The sequence below is a fragment of the Dasypus novemcinctus genome, chromosome 23 (assembly GCF_030445035.2).
Source record: "Dasypus novemcinctus isolate mDasNov1 chromosome 23, mDasNov1.1.hap2, whole genome shotgun sequence".
Lineage (NCBI taxonomy): Eukaryota > Metazoa > Chordata > Mammalia > Cingulata > Dasypodidae > Dasypus > Dasypus novemcinctus.
In genome coordinates this window covers 55,323,815-55,345,215 of record NC_080695.1, presented here as the reverse complement: position 1 = coordinate 55,345,215, position 21,401 = coordinate 55,323,815, and the positions used below count along the sequence as shown (strand labels likewise).

At 49.3% G+C, this 21,401-nt stretch overlaps 1 protein-coding gene across 1 annotated transcript in view; it reads left to right on the top strand.

Annotated features, from left to right (window-relative positions):
- XYLT1 (xylosyltransferase 1) overlaps positions 1–21,401 on the top strand; it is a 313,276-nt gene that overhangs the window by 209,956 nt on the left and 81,919 nt on the right. Inside the window, exons 4-5 of the mRNA XM_012530405.2 lie at positions 18,885–19,057; positions 20,471–20,673. Coding sequence (XP_012385859.2) covers positions 18,885–19,057; positions 20,471–20,673 — 376 coding nt within the window. The remainder of the gene's footprint in view (positions 1–18,884; positions 19,058–20,470; positions 20,674–21,401) is intronic.

Sequence of the window (21,401 nt, the reverse complement as noted above, 5' to 3'; positions counted from 1 at the left end):
TTTCTCCACATCCTCCCCAGCACTTGATATTTTCTTTTTTTTGTTGTTTTGTTTTTGGGGTTTTTGTTTTGTTTTTTAATAATAGCCATCCTAGTGGGTGAGAAATGGTATCTCATTGTGGTTTTGATTTGTATTTATATATGATTAATGATATTGAACATCTTTTCATGTGCTTATTGACTATGTGTGTAACTTCTTTAGAGAAATGTCTATTCAAGTCCTTTGTCCATTTTTTAATTGGGTTATTTGTCTTTTTGTTGTTGAGTTGTAACTGTTCTTTTTATATTCTGGATATTAAACCTTTATCAGATATATGGTCTGCAATTATTTTCTCCCATTCTGTAGGTTCTCTTTTTACTTTCTTGGTAGTGTTCCTGGATGTACAAAAACTTTTAATTTTGATTAAGTCCCCTTTTTCTATTTTTTTCTTTTGTTGTTTGTGCTTTGGTATTATATCTAAGAAATCTCTATCAAACCCCAGATTATGAAGGCTTTGCCCTATGTTTTCTTCTAGGAGTTTTATGGTTTTAGCTCTTATGTTTAGTCCCTGATCCATTTAGAGTTAGTTTTTGTATATGGTGTGAGGTAGGAGTCCAACTTCACTCTGTTGCAAGTGGATATCCGGCTTTTCTAGCACCATACCCCTCAATTAATGTACTTGACACCCTTGTGAAAAGTCAGTGGGCCACAGATGTGCAGGTTTATTTCTGAACTCTTAATTCTAGTCCATTGGTCTATATGTCTGTCTTTATGCCAGTACCATGCTCTTTTGATTACTGTGGCTTTGTAGTAAGTTCTGAAATTGGCAAGTGTGGTACCTCCAGCTTTGTTTTTCTTTTGTGAGGTCGGTCTGGCTATTCGAAACTCCTTGTGATGCCCTCTGTACCCAACGCCTTTTGTAAAATATGCTCGTCTGCTCTCTGGACCCCACCCCCACTGGACCTGAAGCCCCTTGAAGACACAGTCGACACCCGTTTTGTTCACCTGTGCCTCCCCAGCTCCTGGTAGGGTGACTGCCTCTGGAGTTGCTCAGTGAATATTTGTGGAAGGGAGGGAAGAAGGGAAGAAAGAACAGCTGTATCCATTGAAATGGAAAAGACATCAAGGGTACGTTGTTGCAAACAGAATGCATGTGAGGAGGTAGAGCATCTGTTATTCTACGTCAGGTGTGTCTGGAAACACTTGGAAAGTGTTTGTCAGAACCTTGATGGCAGTGATCTCTGGATGCACTAATGTCCAGGTATTTTTTTCTCTTCTCTGTTTTGTTCTCTGTGCTTGAATTTTCTACAATGAGTATTATTATCTATGTCAACAGAGAAATCAAAGAAAGGACCAAAAGCATCCAAGGACTGAAGCTCGACAGGGCTAAAAAGGAACTTCTCCTGGCCTTTATCCTACATTTTCCTTGGCTTCATGCCGCCCAACTGCTGTGCCGGACACAGCCAGAAGCAGAGCCCAGGTCACATCACCGCAGGGCAGTGGATCTGTGGAGCTTCCAAGTGCGTTTGTGGCGTTTGTTTCCCGTTGCCCTGAACCCTCCGTGCTTGTGTTTCAGTAGCCATTTCCTCCTTCAACAGGAACATATCATGCATGTATGGGGTGCTCCCTGCGTCATCTTGGGGTATTCGGCCCTGGGGGTCAGAACCAAAGGAAATGTAATTCCTGCCCTCTGGCAGCAGAGCCTAGTGCTCTATTGCATGGACTCTTTGCTGCCACTCCTGTTGGCAATAAGGCTGAGAGCCTGTTGGCCAAGAGGACCATTCTGCTCAGGGGTTCACCCTGCTGCTTATTTCTCAGAAAGCGGGACAGCAGGATAGTCTAGAATCAGGCTGCCAGGACTCAAATCCTAGCTCCATTCTTCCTAGCGGTTTGCCCCAGGCAAACCTCATAGGTTTGCTGCAAGGACCAAACAAGATGCTGGGAAAGGGGCTGGCCGGTGACTTGCGTGGAGTAACCCTGCACAAACATGAGCCTTTATAATTACCCTGGACCGCATTAAGTGATGTGGCTGCATTAACGTGACAAATGGGTACGATTTGGGGAAATGTTCCTTTTTAAAAAGAAGGCACCTGCAGAACATATTTATGGTTTATGATCAGGAGGCAGCGTTAATGGCCCATAATGTGATTACTATAAGGATTTTTATTAGGCAAATTCCAACCGATTCGGCATTAATTAATGTCCTGTTACTTTAGAGTGTCACTCGCTTAGTCCTTGGAGAGTTGGAGAAAATAAACCTGTTGTCAAAACCCTTACCCTGAGAAGTAAATAAGAGTTGTTCCCTCCTCGAGTGGCTCCATTTGTAATAAAAATAGATGAGTCGCCGCGTTGTTCCTTGGCAGTATTTATTGAGCCTGCGAGTACCTTCAAGAGTGGAGAAGGGCGGGTAGAGATGAAAATGTCAGGCGACAGGGAGGCTCATAGGAGAATTTGCAAAGGCAACAGCTGGGTCCAGAGGGCAGTGGGTGGGGATCGAGGAGACGTTCCCGACCCGGCACGGAAGCTCCTTGGTGGCCTCCTGGCCTCCACCCTGCGCTGCCGAGTGGGGCATCCCACGCCATCCCATGCCGGAATTTCAAAACATGCCCAGCGTGCAGTGCACCCCTCAGCCATTGCTACAAAGTCTGTCATTGCAAGCCTTGTCACTCGCTTCCGCTGCAGTCCTTAAAATGGTCCCCAGCACCCCACACGAGGCCCCGCCGTCTTCCCATCCCCATCTCATGCCAAGCTTTGTCGTGGCGTCCGACCTCAGCCGCACTAGCCTTTCTCCATGCCCTGGCATCCTCTTTCATCACAGGACCTTGGCATATGCTGCTGCTTCTGCTTCAAACATTCTTCCCTTCCCTCCCATTTTGCCCAGGTAACTCCTTCAACATGTAGACCTTAGCCTAAGGGATGCATTCCTTGACCTCCTTGAGTAGTCTCTTTGGATAAAGAAAGGGCAGCCACAGTAGGGGAAAGACAGAACCAGGAGCAAATGGGGTTGCGGCTTCCTGGAAAGAGTGAACGGCGAGTGCTCTGTGACACGAGGCTGGAAATGGGAGAGGAGAAATAGAACGCAGTCTCCTTAATGCTGCCATTTAAAGTAATACTGATGATGGCCCCCGCTTCGTTTTCTTCGTATGACCTCTGAGTCCTGGAAATGTTTGTGCATTTATTGCCTTCAGGAAAGTCTGCTCTTCCTGAGCAGAGGCTCTTTGTGGCTTGTTCATTTCTCTTTCACCTGTCCCTAGAATGTCACCTGCCTGGCATATAATAGGTGCTCGTTGCAGTTAACTATCACTGAGTAACAACCTATCCTAAACTTAGTTGCATAAAAACAACCAACATTTTTTTTTATGATTGTGGGTTCTGTGGATCAGGAATGTGGAAAGGGTGTATGAGGGCCTGCTTGTCACTGCTGCATGAAATCTGGGGTCTCAGCTGATGAGTCAAAGGTCTAGGGTGACTCAGCAGCTGGGGTCTGGAATTACCTGAAAGCTCGCTTCTCTGCTGGTTAAGGTTGGCTGGGGCTGGGACCACAGCAGGGGCAGTGGGCTGGAACATGACATCTCTGTGTGGCTGCTTGGGCTTCCTCACAGCATGATGGCCCAGTTGCCAGCCCAGTTATCCCAGAAGGAGAACCTGGTGGGACCTGTTTTGTTCTCTAGAACACAGACTCAATGTCACATAGGGTCACTTTGGGCATAGTCACAAGCCCACTTGGATTCAAGGGGAAGATGGTCAAAGTCACATTAATTCTCTGTTGTAGGGGACTGTCCTGTGCCTGGTAAGGTGTTTAGCAGCATCCCTGGCCTCTAATCATTAGATGCAGTAGCACCTCCTCGCCACTCCCCTGCTAGTTGTGATAACCAAAACTCTCTCCAGATATTGGCAGATGTGCCCTGGGGCAGGGCAGGGGACATGCCCCAAGTTCAGAGCCAGTACACGTATTCTAGGCACTTTACTAGCACTTTATATGCATGGTTCCATGGATTCCTTTCCTAGGAGGTGAGTGTCAATATTGACCCATATTTTACTGAAGATGATATAGAATTGCCAAGTGTAGTGAGTGAAGAGCCACAGTTTGAACCAAGGTCTATATGACTTCACAGCCAAACTGCTTTCCACTCTGCTATGTTATAGCCTATCTGGAGTGGTTGCGCACGTTGCCAAAAATGAGGTAGGCCATCTTGGCAGGAAGCCTCCTGCCTCTGAGGGAGATGAGTGGTTCTCGAGCAGTGACCGTGGTGCTCCTCTAGGGGGCAGTGGGAAATGTAAGCGGGGGCACTTCTTGGAGGACTACGAGGGTAAATATTGTGTAATACATAAGATAGCCCTACACATCAAAGAATTGTCTCCTCCCAAATGCTAAATAGTCCCTGTTGAGAAACACTGCTTGAGAAGGCGATAAAATATGTGTGAATATGTGTTTGTGCTCAAACCATTGAAAAGGTTGTCCAAATACAGTAGAGGCTGTAGTTTCCTTGCATCGCTTATCAACTCAGGGGCAAAGCCCTCATTTTACTAATGGCTGACAAACGGAGATTTGTCCCAATTCCACAATTTACTAGCTGGCCATTCTGCATCTTAATGTCTTCATCTGTAAAGTGAGAATAATCTGAACCTATTCAAACATCTGCTGTGAGAAGTAAGTGTCTGTTGAGAAACGCTCGGCCAGTGCTGGGCACATAGTAGTTCTACGTTGCTCTCATTGGAAAGGCCCTTTCATTCCTTTATCCATGAGGACAGGAACATCGGGATGGACAGGAGCTTGCAGGCCACAGCATATCATTTTCACAGATGATACGTAAGAGGCAAAGTGGCTGGGACCCAGTGAATTGAAGCGAAATGTACCGTACGCCATCAATATCTATCCCACCAGTTTCCATTTATTGAGCAGTACATCATTAGAATATCCCAGGGCTCGCGACAATAAAATCAATAAGACGGTTCAGCCATGGGCTGTGGTTTAATAACTCCAGACTTGAGTGAGGGGGGGTGGGAATCAGTGAGCAGGAAAATTTCCTGAGTGCTTGGTCGGGGGTGGAGGGAGATGTTTTCTCTGCGTGGGAGAAAAGATGACGAGACGAGGGAGCTTTCGGTCTCCAGAGGAACTGGAGGCCTTGAGCCTTTGCAGGGGCACCCGGGGTGTGTCTGGGTAAAACCCTGTCCACCTCGAGAGCTGTGGTTTTTGTAAAGGTGGTTGGAAAGACAAGAAAGCACCTGGTTTCTCCACCCTGGCTGCACATTGAAAACAAGCTAACTACGTTAGACTCTCTGAGGCTGGGGGCCAGGCATTGGTTTTTTGGTGTTGTTTTGGGGTATTTTTAGGAGTTATCAGGAATTAAACCCAGGACCTCGTACTTGGGAAGCAGGTGCTCAACCATGGAGCTACACCTGCTCCCAAGGCCTTGGTTTTTAAGCTGCCCAGGGGATTGTAACGTGCAGCCAGGGTTGAGAATCACTGGCCCAGGCCAGTGGTTTTCAAACGTTAGCATGCAAGAGAATCCCCGGGAGGCCTTGTCCAAGCATGGACTACTGGTCCCCACCCCCAGAGTCTCAGCATCGGGAGGTCTGGGGATGGGACTGCAATGTGCATTTCTGGCAAGTTCCCAGGTCTTAAGATGCTGCTGGTCAGAGACCATTGGGGGTGATTTTGCCCCTCCTTCCCCCAAGGGACAGTTGTCAGTGAATGGAGGCATCTTGGGTTTGTCACAACTTTGAAGGTGCACCTGGCAGCTCATGAGAGGCCTACACCCTACAGCACCCAAGAGAGCTCAGCACTGGGAGTCAGACCTGTGTGTCTCCTCACCTCGCCACCACCTCCTGGCTCTGTGACCTGGCACAAGGTCCTTGACCTCTCTGAGCCTGGGACAATTATCTGTTAAGGCAGATACTCTCCACCAACCATGTTGCCGCGAGAAATAGAAGCCTGTGAAGGAATGTTAAGTGCTCAGCAAATGGGAGCCAGCGTTACAAGGACAGTGTTTTTCGGCAGACCCCTCGCGCTGTCCTGCAGGAAGCCACTCCCCCAGAGCCTGCTCCTGAAAACTCCCAGCCAGACGCTCCCAGGCCTCTGGACTGTGAGAAGAGGATACGCACTGAGCTCAGAGGCTGAATATGGTCGGGACCTTCGAGGGCCTCGGGGACTTAATTGGGATGCTTGGTTATTACTCTGCACCTGACCTTCACCTTCCGTCATTTGTTTAACAAGCTCAGCGCGTCAGCATTGTGAAGTGAGCTTGTGCATCCCCCCTGCCTTCGTGATTTTCCCATATCCACATTCCCTCTCCCTATTATTCTCATAATATATATCTTTTAGTCTCCTTCTCAACCACTCCCAAACATACAATTCAATGACATTAATCACATTCGCAATACCGTGCTCCCCTCACCACCACCCATTACCAAAAGTTTTCCATCGCCCCCGAGACCCTGTACCTGTTGTACATTAACTCTCCGTTCTCCACCCCAAGCCCACCTGGCTACCTGCGATCTCTTTTCTGTCTCTATGAATTTGCATGTTCTGGTTATTTCACATTAGCGGAATCTTATGATATCTTATCATCCATGTTGTCATGTGTATCAGAACTCTGTTCCTTTTTTAACAGTTGAAAACTATTCCACTGAGTGTGTGTGTGTTACATTTAGTTTATCCATTCCTCTGTCAATGGACACTTAGATGACTTCCAGCTTTTAGGAACTGTGAATAATGCCATTAGAACATTGGTGTACATCTGAGTCCTTGTTTTCAATTCTTTGGGGTAGATACCTTGAAGCGGAATTGTCAGATCATATGATAATTCTATCTTTAACTTTTTCAAGACACCACCAAACTTTTCCACAGTGACTGTACCATTTTATATTCCCACCAACAACGAATGTGGGTTCCTATTTCTCCACATCTCATAATACTTTTAATTGCTATAGGTTCACTTGTATTTTTACTTAATTTTATTTTAAAAGTCAATTTGCAGCACTGCAATAAGTGGAATTCTCGTTTTCACTTGCCATAAAGAGACAGCAACCATGCACATGAATCACTGAAATCCAATCAATGGAATTTGGCCCTAGCCAGGTACTCCCATCGCCTGCCTAAGATGCCGAACCTGTGGGTGCATCTCTCCCCGTTGAAAAAGGATGACCAGGAAGCAAGGACAGTTGAAGACATTAGCCTCTACCTGAAACTTGCTTGGTGGGCTTGACCAGAAGGGCTGGATGAGAAGTGTGCTCTGGGAATTGCTGCCTCTCATTTGCAGTGTCATTGAGCATCCCACGTGCAGACCCCACAAAACCTTCTCTCAGGGAACTCTCGTATCAGGGTTTTTTTTGTTTTTTTTTTTAATTTAATTTTATTTATTTATTTATTTCTCCCTCCCCCCACCCCCGGCCCTGCCATTCTCTGCTCTCTTGTGTCCATTCTCTGTGTGTTCTTCTGTACCTGCTTGCATTCGCAGCAGCACTGGAAATCTGTGTCTCTTTTTTGTTGCGGCATCTTGCTGTGTCAGCTCTCCGTGTGTGTGGCACCACTCCTGGGCGGGCTGCACTTTTTTTGTGTGGGGAGGCTCTCCTTGTGTGGGGGGCACCCCTACACAGGGGCATCCCTGCATGGCATGGCACTTCATGCGTGCAGCAGCACTGCACTTGCACCAGCTCACCACAAGGGCCCTGGACCTCCTATATGGTAGGTGGAGGCTCATTCACTTGAGCCACATCCGCTTCCCTCATATCACGTTTAATAGCACAAGCTCTGCAGTCCTCAACCTCAGGTCCTGGCCTTCCACTCCCAGCCATGGGAACAAGGACAAGTTTCGGTGCAATGGGCAGGGGTCCCAGAGTCAGGGCATGGGCTTGAAAGCCAGCTCCTCCCCAATGAGCTGGATGACCTCACTTTACCCGAGTCAGAGCTTTTCCTCCTTCCAGCCTCCCTCGGAGGTGGGTGTTCCTTGACAGATGAAGAAAGTGAGGCACAGAGTGACCTGCTAGCGAATGGTGGGTCCAAGGGACCAGCCTGGGCTGAGCTCCTGCTCTGACTGGCTGTGGTGAAAGAGACTACATGGAGGGCATGTGGCAGGGAACCGGGGAACAGCTGGGGTGGGGAGCCAGGGCTAGCTTCTCCCAGGAAGGGTCATTTGTTCTGAGACCCAAAGGGTGCCAAGTGGCTCACTTTATCTTGGAACCGTGTCTTGGCAGCAACTCCTCCCGATGCCAGGCTCCCTTTTACTATCCTCTCTTCCCTGACTTCTCCTTACATTGGGCTGGAGACGACGGGGGAGCCCTGAGTCAGCAGCAGCCAGGATGTTGGGGGATGGACTGTGCTTTTGGCAGGCTCCTCTGCGGGGTGGGGCGGGGGGCTTGGCACTCCTGGGAAAGGGTCCTCACACTGCCTCTGAGACTCCCGGCTAAGTGGGGCTTCATCCCCAGGTCAGTCCGCTCAGTGAGTGGAGACAGCTGCGTGCAACAGTTCAGACCCAAGTCTCCCCCTCTGGCCTCCCCTCCTGGGGCCCCGTATGTGAGCAGGGTTGTCTGGCTTCATCCATCAGTCAGACGTCATTCCCCAAGGCCTCTGCACTGAGCTCAGCTCTGTGCCAGGCCCAGGCCGGGTGGCGTCTGGAGGAGATAAGACCGTGGCCTTGGCTCAGAGGGAACTGACAGCTCTCGAGAAGACCAGTCTGGCTCTCCAGTGAGAATGATTTTCTGTGTGGTGTGCTAACCCCATGACCGGGTTAGAATCCTGGACCATCCACATTTCAAGTCCCTCATTTGATAGAAGAAGGCCTGGTTTGGGGGTCCAGCAGACATGAGTTTTTGCCTCTGTTCTGGCACCTTTTGGAGAGGATGGCTTTCCATCAGTTATTCGGAGGCTCTTGGCCTCAGAATCCTTCATGGCAAAATGAGAATTATCATCATGGTACCTGCCCGACACAGAGGGGGAAATTCAATAATGAAATAATATGTTTATAGAACATATACTTAATAAGATACAACCATCGTGTAAGAGATCATTGCTGTTCTATGCAAGTCTATAGGACCAAGAAAGGGAAATGACTTGCCCAGAGTCCCTTGATGGGGCCACAACGGAAGCAGGACTTGACTGCAGGCTCATGGCCCTTTATACAGAGCTCTTCCTGCCACGCTGCACCACCGTTTCTAAAGAGCAGGGGCTTCTTTCTGGGCACCAGCAGTTCCCAAGTTCTAGCCACCAGAAACTTGCATTGAAATTTCCCAGTGAGGAAAATGCACTCCGTTCCCCAGGCTGACAAAGAGCCAGCAAGGCTTCCTCCTCCCAATGATGCGATCCTACTCCCCCGCCGCATGCCTTCTGCATGTGTGAAACTCTTTCCCATCTGTGATCATCAGTCACCCCTCAACCCAGCGGGGTTAGGAGTGGATTGCCCATTCCTCTTTATAGCTGAAGAACCGAGGATTGCGGAGGAGCAGTGCCTTTCCAGACCCCGACAGTGAAGAGCTACGTCTAGAGACCTGTTCTAAAACCCAGCGCCGCGCCTTCCCAGCTTGAAGCTGGTCACACTCCGTCTCAGGGCCTTCTGACCCAAGCCACATTTGCATGCAGCCTTGTTTCCACTTCTCTCTGTTCCCAGGATCCATCCAACCCTCTCATTTGGAACCAACTCAGAAAACTCCCCTTGCAGCAGCCAGAAGAGGTCTTTTCAGAGTATAAATAGAATCGAGGGCTTTGTTGGTGGAATAACTACTCCAGTCAAGCAGCTCCTTCGCATTTGTTATTAATTGTGGTCTGGGGCAAATGCTACGGAGGGAAATTCCGGTTGTGAATGTTTATTTGCAAGCAGCAGGCTCCAGCACATACACAGTTCTAGGAGATAGTGCAGGCTCAGGGTAGGACTCTGGAGCTGAGCCCAGTGGTTAAACCAAGCTTGATGCCGGTCATTGTGAATGAACAACCCGACAGAAATGATGACACCAATGATGGTGATGATGCCGATGACAACTACAACAGTGACGATGGTGGTCGTGGCGGTGATGACGATGGTGGTGGTGGTAGTCGTGTGCCATGGTGGTGGTGGTGGTGGTGATGCTGGTGGTGACGAGGAAAAGGATGTGGGTGGTGGTGGTGTGGCGGTGGTGATGACAAGGATGGTGGTCATGATGATCGTGGTGGTAGTAGGTGCCATGGTGATGATGATGATGATGATGGTGGTGGTGGTGGTGATGCTGGTGGTGATGAGGAAAAGGATGGAGGTGCTGATGGTGGTGGCGATGATGAAAAGATGTAGGTTGTGGTGGTGGTGGTAGTGGAGATGATGAGAGTAGTGGGGGAGGTGATGATGATAATGACCAGGGTATTTTTTGAGTATTTACTGAATGTCAGACACTGTCCTGGACATGGGTATGGATGCCCTTGTGTGGCAGGTTCTGTGATTATACCCATTTTACAGGTGAGGAAACTAAGGTTCAGAGAGATTGCACAGCTAGTCCAAGGTCATGCAGTCAGCCTTGGAGCTGAAAGTCACTCTTAGATCTGCTTGAATTGAGAGTCCACACTCTGAACCCCCCTGCCTCACCTCCTCCTCCTGAGTATATCCCTCCAGGCGACACAACCATGTTCATCGCCAGCGTCACGATGTCCATACAGCACATTCACCCTTGCAGAGCACCTTCGTCTTTACCATCTCTTCAGAGCCCCGGGATTACCTAGTCCTCATTCGACCTATGACGATATTGAGAAACACAAGAGTGTGGGTGACTGGCCTAATGCAGCACAGCTCATTACTGACGGAGCTCTCCGTGACTCCCATCCTCAGCCTATGGAAATGCACTGCAAATATATGCTTGATATTCTGCCCCTGCAAACCTAGCTTTTTGACATTCATCTGAGGTCAGCTTCTCCCATTGCCTCCACTTACTTTCTGATTTGGGCCAAGGAAGTGTGATTACACCGTTAAGTTTGTTGTTTTGTTAGGACCTGGGCAGTGTTAGGAGGTCTGCGTTTCAGAGGGTCCCTCATCTGTAAGACACACGTGGTTGTGCACGTGCAGCATCATTATCTGTCCTGCAGGCAAAAGTCAACTAATACTCCTAGGGACAGATTTTCCTCTTTGTGAAATGAGCCAAGTTCAAGCAAGCACAGTGACAGTGGACTGGCCTCCGGGATCAGAGAGCCTCTTTCCATTCCCAGCTCAGCCATTTCCCAACTGGGAACTTGAGCAAGTGAGGCGACCTCTGAGGCTCAGCTTCCTCACTCGTAAAAGGGGAAGATAATAACTCCCTTCTCATAGAGCTTTGGATAGAAAATAAATAAAGATGGCTTAATGCACAAAGATGACTTAATGCAGAGGAGCACTCAATAAAAACAGTTGGTATCAGGATTATCAGAAAGGCTCACCTTTGATTTATGTTTCTTTATGACAGTAATATATTATTTTTAAAATGCAGATTATGCAGAAAAATATAAAAGTCAAAACTGTAATGCCACCATATGAACCTCTTTCAGTATTTGGGAACATGTCTTTTATTTTGTTATATAATAGATTCAATACCGTATGTTTCAGGACTTCTTTTGCTTAATAGTATATTATAGGTAAACTTCCATATCATATCAATAAGTTAATAAGAGAAGCAGACTTGGCCTAGTGGTTAGGGCATCCATCTACCACATGGGAGGTCCGCGGTTCAAACCCCGGCCTCCTTGACCTGTGTGGAGCTGGCCCATGGGCAGTGGTGATGCGCGCAAGGAGTGCCCTGCCACGCAGGGGTGTCCCTGTGTAGTGGAGCCCCACGCGCAAGGAGTATACCTTGTAAGGAGAGCCGCCCAGCGCAAAAGAAAGTTCAGCCTGCCCAAGAATGGCACCGCACACAAGTAGAGCTGACACAACAAGATGACACAACAAAAAGAAACACAGATTCCCATGCCGCTGACAACAACAGAAGCGGACAAAGAAGAACACGCAGCAAATAGACACAGAGAACAGACAACCGGGGGAGAAATAAAATAAATAAATCTTTAAAAAAAAATAATAAGAATTTTAGATTGATTCCTATTTGGGGCCCATTATAAACATTATACTGAGGCAGAGGCCCCAGGACCTTTGCATTCCCAATAATCATGATTCAGTCCTTCATTTCGAGTTTATTCAAGCATCACCACACCACATTGACCTTTTATGACCACCGTATCCAAAATAAACACTGTCACATTACTCCCCATCCCTTAACCTGCTTTTTTTCTTCAGTCTTTATGACTACCTGCAATTTTACTCTCCATTTGCCTGCTTTTTTTTTTTTTTTTGGCTTTCTATTTATTTGGGAAAGGACTGATGTGGCTAACACAGGTACTGCCACATAGGAGGTTCTGAGCGAATGAATGAATGAGTGACCATCCTATTCACAGAGCCGTAGATATTTGCCTTATTAGTCTCTTATATAGGTTCTTAGAAGTGCAATTACTGGGACGAGGGCATACCTAGAATCGTGAAACCTGCTGCCGCTGGCAAGGTTGTGCTCCTTCCACTCCTGTGGGCAGGAGAGGAGAAAGGGCCTTTGTCCACTCCTCACGCACGCAGCGACTCTCGCCGCATCCACTGACCATCCGGCTCCTCCCATGGGTGGCCGCATGCTCTTCTGAACCGCAGCCCAGGAAATGGTGCTCCAGTTTCCAGCGAGCATCTGCGGAGGCCCCGGGGGTGGAGGAGGCCCCCCCAAGGGACTTCTCTGCCTCTGCCCGTGTGTGTGATTTCTCATCATTGGCAGAGCCCCAGAAAGGGCAATACGAGAGCTAGGGGCGTGCGGCAGATACAGGAAGCTGGCGACCGGCGGCTGGGAAGCGGGGCTCTCAGCCCCTTTGAACTGCACTCCCTGCTGCAGCCGTATCGATTCGGTGGGGAAGCAGCCTCATTTCTCCTCGCATTTGTTCAGTAAAAACGTGGCCAAGCCCTGCGAGGTGCCACGCTAGGGAAGTGTCTGCAGTTGTGGCTCCAGGTCCACCACTTTCAGCGTGACCCTGGGCAAGTCACTTCAGTCCCTGAGCTCAGCTTCTTCAGCCTTAAACAGGGGGCTGGCTAGTCAGTAAGTCGGAGTTGGCTAGGGGAGGGGGCAATACACTCATGTGAAGGTCTGAGCCAGGCAAGGAGCCAGAGAGGCTCGGAAGTGTCTTTCAAAAATCCAAGGTTTTGCTTTTCAGGAGAGGTGCAGCTTTCAGAAGGTGAGTGATCGCACAGCTTCCCCGGTCTCTGTGTGTATCGCATTGGGTGTACTTGTCTCTAGTTTAAGGTGGGTATGTCTCTGTCTTTCTCAGTGTCTCTGTTTGTGTTCTCTGTCTTTTCATAGGTGGGAGAGTCCGTCTGTTTATTTGTATGTCTCTCGCTGTTTCTCTTCATGTATGTTTGGCCTCTATGTATTCCAGTCTGACGCGTTAGCTCTATCTGTCTAATCGGAGCTATCTCAAATCCTCCCCACCTCCATCTCTTTCTCTATATCTCCATTCTTTGGGTGTTTTCTTTGTTTGTTTCTTAAGATTTATTTTATTTATTTATTCTCCCACTTGTTGTTTGCACTTGCTGTCTGCTCGTCGTCTCTTTAGGAGGCACCGAGAACAGAACCTGGGACCTCGCATGTGGGAGAGAGGCGCTCAGTCGCTTGAGCCACCTCAGCACCCTGGCTTGTTGTGTCTCTCATCCTCTTTCCTCTTTGCGTTTCTTTGTTGCATCGTGCAGCGCAGCTTGCCACACCTGCCTGTTACACCAGCTCACCCTCTCCAGGAGGCATCAGGAACCGAACCCGGGACCTCCTGTATGGTAGCCAGGAGCGTAGTCACTTGAGCCACTTCTGCTTCCCTCTTTGGGTGTTCTGTTCCTTCTCACCTGTCCCCAAGTTTGCTGCATTCCAGAAGAACTCTCAGTTGGTCCTCTCTTCTCTTTGCTGCCTGACCTAAGGAAGCTGTTTGGCTGGAGCAGTTGTGCTGGATTTCCCCAAAACCTCCCCCTTTTCCAGAATAAAAGCACCCCTGCCTGTGTCTGCCTGTCTGTGAATCTGCTCTTTCTAAAACCCTAAAGAGGAGTTGTAAAAGGCTTTTCTATGTCCAAGTCCCTTTAAAGACTAGCAGAGAGTGCTCAGGCCAAAGCCTCCCTCTCTCCTAACTCTGTTTCAGCAGAGGGTGAATGGAAATAGCAGGGCTGCCTTTGGACTCACTGGCCCTCAACTTGTACTCCAGGCCCCATTCCCAGTTGCTGTGTGACCTGGGGAAGAGTGCTGACCTCTCTGAGCCTTGTGAGGGGGTGATAATTCATTCTTCCCAGAGCTATTAAGAAGGATGCCAAACTCCCAGGACCAAACCAATGCTTAGCAGGCCTTTGAGAAATGTTAGCTCCCCTGAATGCTCCTCAGAGCAGCCACTCTTCTTCAGAATGCATTCATTCACTCATTCATTCATTTGTTCACTCATTCAACAACCATGACAAGAGACTTACTTGGCCAGAGAGCTACACTAGGGGCTGATCCCAAATGCCCCTTATGCTAAGAGCTCTAGAGCCTTGGGACAGGGAGGGACACTATTATCTGAGTGCCAGAAAAAACTTCTAGAAAGTGGACTTGCTTTATAAAACATAATGTCGTGGGCCATGTTTAGACCTTTAACCCGTGGAAAAACAGTGGCACAACACAGCTGTCATTTTTAATTGCCACCTTCCCCTTTTTTTTTTTTGGTAGAGAGTCTGCAAGCTACGGCAAAGAGAGGCTGCAGTTAGTGGTGGAGACCAATAAGTAGCTTTTGGGCTGTCATGGTAAAATAGAAGCTTCTCTCATGCATCATTATCTTTTCACTTTGGATTCTCATGTCTCTTAATCCCATTGTGAGAGCAGGTTTGTGGATTCCGTGTCTCTCTAGCCCAGCACTTTGCCCAGGGCTGGCGTGTTGTAGGTTTACAATGATGGGTGGTTGGTTGGATGGTTGGTTTTATGGACGATGAATGGTTGGACAGATGGGTGAATGGATGGGTGCACAGATGGTTTATGGTTTGGGTGTTTAAAGGGGCATGATTCCTCCAAGGTTCTCTTTCTCGTGTGGTCACCAAGAAAGCCAGATTATTTCTTTAGAGAGTGATAAGGATAACTCCCTGGTGGCTGCCGGGTTGGTCATCATTCAGAGGCACAGTGATAATTAGCCCCAGCGTCGCAGCTCCTGGTTTAACAGCCACCAGTCAAAGACAGTAGGACTCGCCCAGAGAGCTTGAGCTCAAAAACTTTGAGGTCAAGCTCTCTGAGGTTTCCCCAAACCTGCAGGCAAATTGCTCACTGCTCCCCCAGCCACCAATAGCAACCTAAACACACTTCTGTCATCCAACAGTTGAGCATTGTCTTCTGTTTTCCTCAGCTGACTAAGAACTCCTGGAAGGCAATTACTTTTTTTTTTTCCAAGATTTATTTTTATTTATTTAATTCCCCCCTCCCCCCGTTGTCTGTTCTCTGTGTCTATTTGCTGCATCTTGTTTCTTTGTCCGCTTCTGTTGTCATCAGCGGCACGGGAAGTGTGGGTGGCGCCATTCCAGGGCAGGCTGCACTTTCTTTCGCGCTGGGCAGCTCTCCTTACGGGGTGCACTCCTTTCGCATGGGGCTCCCCTATGCGGGGGACACCCCTGCATGGCAGGGCACTCCTTGCGCGCATCAGCACTGCGCATGGGCCAGCTCCACATGGGTCAAGGAGGCCCGGGGTTTGAACCGTGGGCCTCCCATGTGGTAGATGGACGCCCTAACCACTGGGCCAAGTCCATTCCCCTTTTTTTTCATATTTTATTGCCCTGGTACCTAGCACAGTACCTGGTGTGTAGTATAGGCTAAGTTAATACTACATGGGTGATAGATGGTTGGATGGTAGATGAATGTTTGGTCGAATTTAAGGATGCTGGGTAGTTGGGTGGAGAAACAAATGGATTGGTTTTTCAGATGATAAGCTGTTTATTGCATTGCTGGATGGGTAATTAGGGGTTTTCTGGAGGTTGGAATGGATGGGATGGATGGATGGTTGGATGTGGATGGATGAAGGGATGGAGCTTGAAAAGATGTGACCTTATTGGTCATGTGGATAAACCTCCCACCTGATACAGAAATCCTCCATGCAATACTTTCGGCTGCCCTTAAATGCATGCCTACCTAACTGCAACAACTAGCATGCAAGGTATTCTGTTATCTATCAAGCAACATTGTTATGAACTTTCTCCAGGTTGTAGGTGGTGATGATACAGTGTAGGGTAATAAGGGTTTGGGCTTTGCAATCAAACCTGGATTTGAATCTCAGCCTAACTCTTTTTTTTCTTCTTCTTCTCTTAAATGTTACATTCAAAAAATATGAGGTCCCCATATACCCCTCACCCCCCCCCACCCCACTCCTCCCACATCAACAACCTTTTCCATCATCGTGGCACATTCATTGCACCTGATGAATGCATTTTGGAGCCCTGCTGCACCACATGGACAGTGGTCTACATTGTAGTCTACACTCTCCCCCAGTCCACCCAGTGGGCCATGGCAAGACATACAGTGTCCAGCATCTGTCCCTGTAGCACCACCTAGGACAACTCAAATCCTGCAAATGCCCCTACATCATGTCTCTTCTTCCCTCTCTCTACCATCAGCAGCTACCATGGCCACTTTCTGCACATCAATGCTATAATTTCTTCCATTACTAATCACAATAGTCCCACGCAGAACACCAGTAAGTCCACTGTAATCCATACTCTATTCCTCCATCCTGTGGACCCTGGGATGGTTATGTCCAGTCCTGTTCTACATCAAGAGGGGGCTTATATTCCACATGGATGATGGATGCAATTCTCCTGCTTGCAGTTGTAGGCACTCTTGGCTCCCTCCTGAGGGCTACAGAGGCCCACAGGTTCTATGGTCATGGCAGATGACTCTGGAGTTCAGTGCCATGTCAGTTGGCCTACTTTGGAGTTTGTGTTCCTGAGTGTCATGGAGTTGGACTCAGATATGATGTTTCTACACATGCCTCTTTTGTTACTTTTACCGGACCTGTGGTTGGTGTTGGGGTTGGTGTATACTCAGGAGACCTGAATCTCTGGACTGTCCATGTGACAGCCAGACCCTAAGCCTCAGCAGACTTGCAACTCCTACCCTCTAGTTTCTTGGACTTACCCTGACCAGCTAACAGGGAGGTGAAGAAGGTCAGCTTAACTCTTTAGAACATTGTGATCTTGAACACAGCCCTTGGTCTCTCTAATCTATGCTTTCCTTATAGGGTTGGGTTGAGGATTAAATGAAATAATGAAAGTCAGTGGTTGGTCAATGCTCAATAAAAGGTATTGTTATTGTTATTGTACTGAGCCAAAATGTACCTTTATACAAGTTTTCTTCCCCCAAGAACCAAATGTGTTCTAGATATTGGTCTAATGACATTGTTCGGTGGCAAATGAGATGGAAGTAGTCCTTCATCTCTTGGGACTTATGTTCTAAAGGGATGCTTGGACAATAAACATGTGAACATATAACAACTCCAGACAGTATTAACTGCTATTCAAAAATTTGAAATAGGGTAATATGAAAGAAAGTGGTGTGATGGGTGGGTGCTGACCTTTTTCTGAGCTGTGAACTAATGACAAGAAGATGCTGCCACACAAAGATCTGGGAAGAGAGTGTCCCAGGTAGCAGGAATGTCAGTGAAAAGGTCCCGAGGCAGAAACGAGCTTTTTCAAGGAGCAGAAAGAAGACCAGGTGGCTGGAGTTTAGTGGGTAAAGCTAGATGTTATCTACCTTAAGCTCCTCCTGTCCTTTGCAGCAGTTCAGGAGAGCCCCTTGTGCATCTGGCAGCCAGTCAGCTTCCTAATGGCAGTGCTCAGGCTCCTGACCTCCAGGCTGAGCAGCCCCATATCTCAGCATCCCCCAGCAGATGTGCTGGAGTACCAGAAACTTCTACCCAGACAAGGTTCTGAGTCCTACAAACTTGGAGGAAATCAGAAATCAGGTTGGACCCAAAGGAAATCAGGCCAAGGAAAGCCAGGGGATCTATGTTGGAATGGCAGTGGACTAAACCAGTAAGCTCTGTTTCTCCCCAAAACCTTGTCCCTGGAGTATCTACAAGGGAAAGGAGGAGAGAGGGGCCTTGGCAGCTTCATTTAGGCTAAAGGAAGCCTGAACCCACTTATCCAGGTGGATCTGGAGTAAGATCTGGGCTTTAAAGGAAAAACAATGCATGACGGGAGCAGATCTCCTCCCTGGCTGATGCAGGAGCTCCAGCGAGGTCATGAGGGCCCTCCCATCGCGCAGCAATGCTTGGTTTGCCTCTCAGGCGAGAAGGCTCTTAGAATCTGCCGGGTTCCTGCACTGCAGAAAGAGCACTTGATCGGCTAATTAGCTTGGTCAGGTCACATGCCCGACTCTGGACAAATTCTCGTGGCCAGAGATGCAGAGCTCTGATTGGCCAGGCCTAAGGGGTAGGACCGCCCCTGGGATCGTGCTGGAGCCGGGCCCTTCCCGTCCATATGGACAGCGAGTGGAGGGGGTGAGGCCCAAGTACTGGACACGCGTTGGGAGACAAGGGAGAAGGGATTCCGGGGAGGCCCGAACAACACCGCCCAGCTCGGAATCCCCTGCCCCTTCCTCTGTGGTCCAGGCATGTCCCTTGTGCCGGTTACCTCCTCCCGCCGCATTCCGTGGTTTAATGTGTCTCCAGATGTCCCCAGCGGCTTTGCTATGCCACTTGAGGGGGGGGAGCATGTCCTCAGCACCTCACGGTGACCTGCACCTGTTGTGCCAGGACAGCGCCCGGGTCCCGGCCTCGCTCGTTTAAGTCGCATCAGGTTCCAGGGCCCGATCTGACCGCCGCGCTCCTCGGGTGGTCCCCAGGCGGCAGCACCAGGGACCCCCCCGCCCCTCGGAGGCCCGCTGAGTCTCACCCCCACCTCGGTCCTCCCCAGGCAAAGCCACCAAGAACGTGCAGTGGGACGAGGACTCGGTGGAGTACATGCCGGCCAACCCCGCCCGGATCGCCTTCGTCCTGGTGGTGCACGGCCGCGCCGCCCGGCAGCTGCAGCGCATGTTCAAGGCCATCTACCACCAAGACCACTTCTACTACATCCATGTGGACAAGGTGAGCCGCCGCCAGCCCCCCCCGCCGCACGTCTGCCTGCCCCACTGCACCGCCTCCCCCCCGCCGTCGCCAGCGCCATCCCCGACCCCTTTAAAGGAAGGCGCGGGGGCTGCAGAGTGGCCTGTCCCAGGAGCCTTTGGTCTGGAGGTGCCGCGAGGGTGCGTGTGTCTCAGCTTCCGGCTGTGACTTGACGCGGTGCCTAGCTCACCTCTTCGCCAGCCTCGTTCCTGCCCCCCACGCTCTGCCTGCCGCGCCCCTCCTTCGCGCGGACGGCCGTCCCGGGGTTGGTAGGCGTGCTCTGTGAAGGGCCAGGTCGTGACTTTTGGGCTTTGTGGGTCAGGCAGTGTCTCTCTGACTGCTCCCCTCTGCCATGGGAGCACCGAGGCGGCCACTGAGCATATGTAATGAATGGGTGTGGCTGCAGCCCAGTAAGACTGTTGAGGAAGTCCTGCGGAGGTCTGCCCATCCCTCCGCTCTGTGGCCAGAGGTTTCTCCTGGTCCTCTGACGTGACAGGAGGGCAAAGGGGATGCCTGACGTGTTCGATATCTGCCGCTCAACGTCCAAAAGGTCTGCTGCTGGCCAGCCTGGAAGGGGATGGTGGAGAGGCAATGGGGGAGGGGGCAGACGGGAATTCCACCCCTAAATACTCCGCAGGTTCAGACACATATATATTAATATTTTTTTATTAGATAAGTTGTTGGTTTACAGAAAAATCATGAAGAAAATACAGCATTCCCCACCTTTGTTTTTAACACTTTGTTTCTAACACTTTGCATTACTGTGGTACTTTTGCTACAAATGATGAAAAAATGTTACTATAATTTTATTATCTCTAGTCCAAGGTTTATATAAGGGTTCACTGTTGGTGCTGTGCAGTCCTATGGTTAGGCTTTTTTAAAAAAAATGTATTCTAGTAACGTATATACTACTTGAAATTTCCCCTTTTAACTGCATTCAAATATGTAATTTGGTTGTGCTAATTAAATTCATAATGTGCTACCATCACCACCCTCCATCCATTAGCAAAACTTTCCCATCACCCCAAACAGAAATTCTGTACCAATTAATCATGATTCCTTAACAGCAATATTTCTTAACTTCAAACTATTTGCACGTCCTATATAAAAATGCAGGTTCCCAGGCCTCATTCCAAGCCTCGTGCACCATTCGCTCAGGGGTGGGGCCTGGGAATCTGTATTTCAGATAGCTAAACTATTGTTTAAAAAAATTAATAGAGATTGATGTAGCAGTGTTCCAACCAGCAGAAAGACAGCCAGGCCTGAGTCTATGGTTTGGCAAAGTCATCGCTATTTTTCAACTAGAAAGAAAGGGATGGAGAGGGGCCATGGGGCGAGGGGCAGACCTGTGTGTTTCCGGGCTGCTGAATGTCACCCTTTCTCTCCTGTGAAAAGCGCTCTAATTACCTGCACCGGCAAGTGCTCCAGTTCGCCAGGCAGTATGCCAACGTCCGCGTCACCCCCTGGAGGATGGCCACCATCTGGGGGGGAGCCAGCCTGCTGTCCACCTACCTGCAGAGCATGCGTGACCTCCTGGAGATGAGCGACTGGCCCTGGGACTTCTTCATCAACCTCAGCGCAGCCGACTACCCCATCAGGTAAGGTGACCCATCGCCCCAGGCCGCCCTGGCCGGGGGTCCTGCCTCCTCACGCTCTCCCTGGTCAAATCTGGAAAACCCAGAGCAGCCGACTGTCCAGAGAAGCAGTGAGGCACCAGGGAGAGCTTACGCCCTTATCCCCGTTAGATCGCCCCACGTAGAATTCAGATTGGACCTCATTCACACATTCAGCAGATAATTGTTGAGTACACTCTTTCCAAGTTCTGTTCTCGGATATACCTCTGCTCCAAAGAGACCAAACCCCCACCCTCGTGGAGTTTCCATTGAATTGGGAGAGACACATAACAAACTAAAGTAAAATAGTGTAGTGTGCCAAAAAATGAAAGCAGGAGAAGGAGACAGAGGATGCCAAGGACAGCTGCAATTTTAATAAGGGTGGCAGGAAGGTCTTCAGGGAGAAAGTGAAATGAGGCAAAAAATGGAAGAAGGTGGAGTGCAAGTCACACTGATGGGGAAAGTGGTTCAGGCAGAGAGAGCAAGTGCAAAGGCCCTGAGGCAGGAGCGATCAGCTGGTGTGTGTGAGGAAGTGCAAGAGGGTCCTGGGGCTGGCGCGGAGAGAGTGGTAGGGCAGTGAGAGACAATAGGTCAGGGAGATAATTGGGGCTAGATCATGGAGATTCTAGAATTTGGCTTTCACTCCAAGCAAGCTGGGAAGCCACTGACATGTTTTGAGCCAAGGAAGGACAAGATCCGACTTGGGTGTTTAA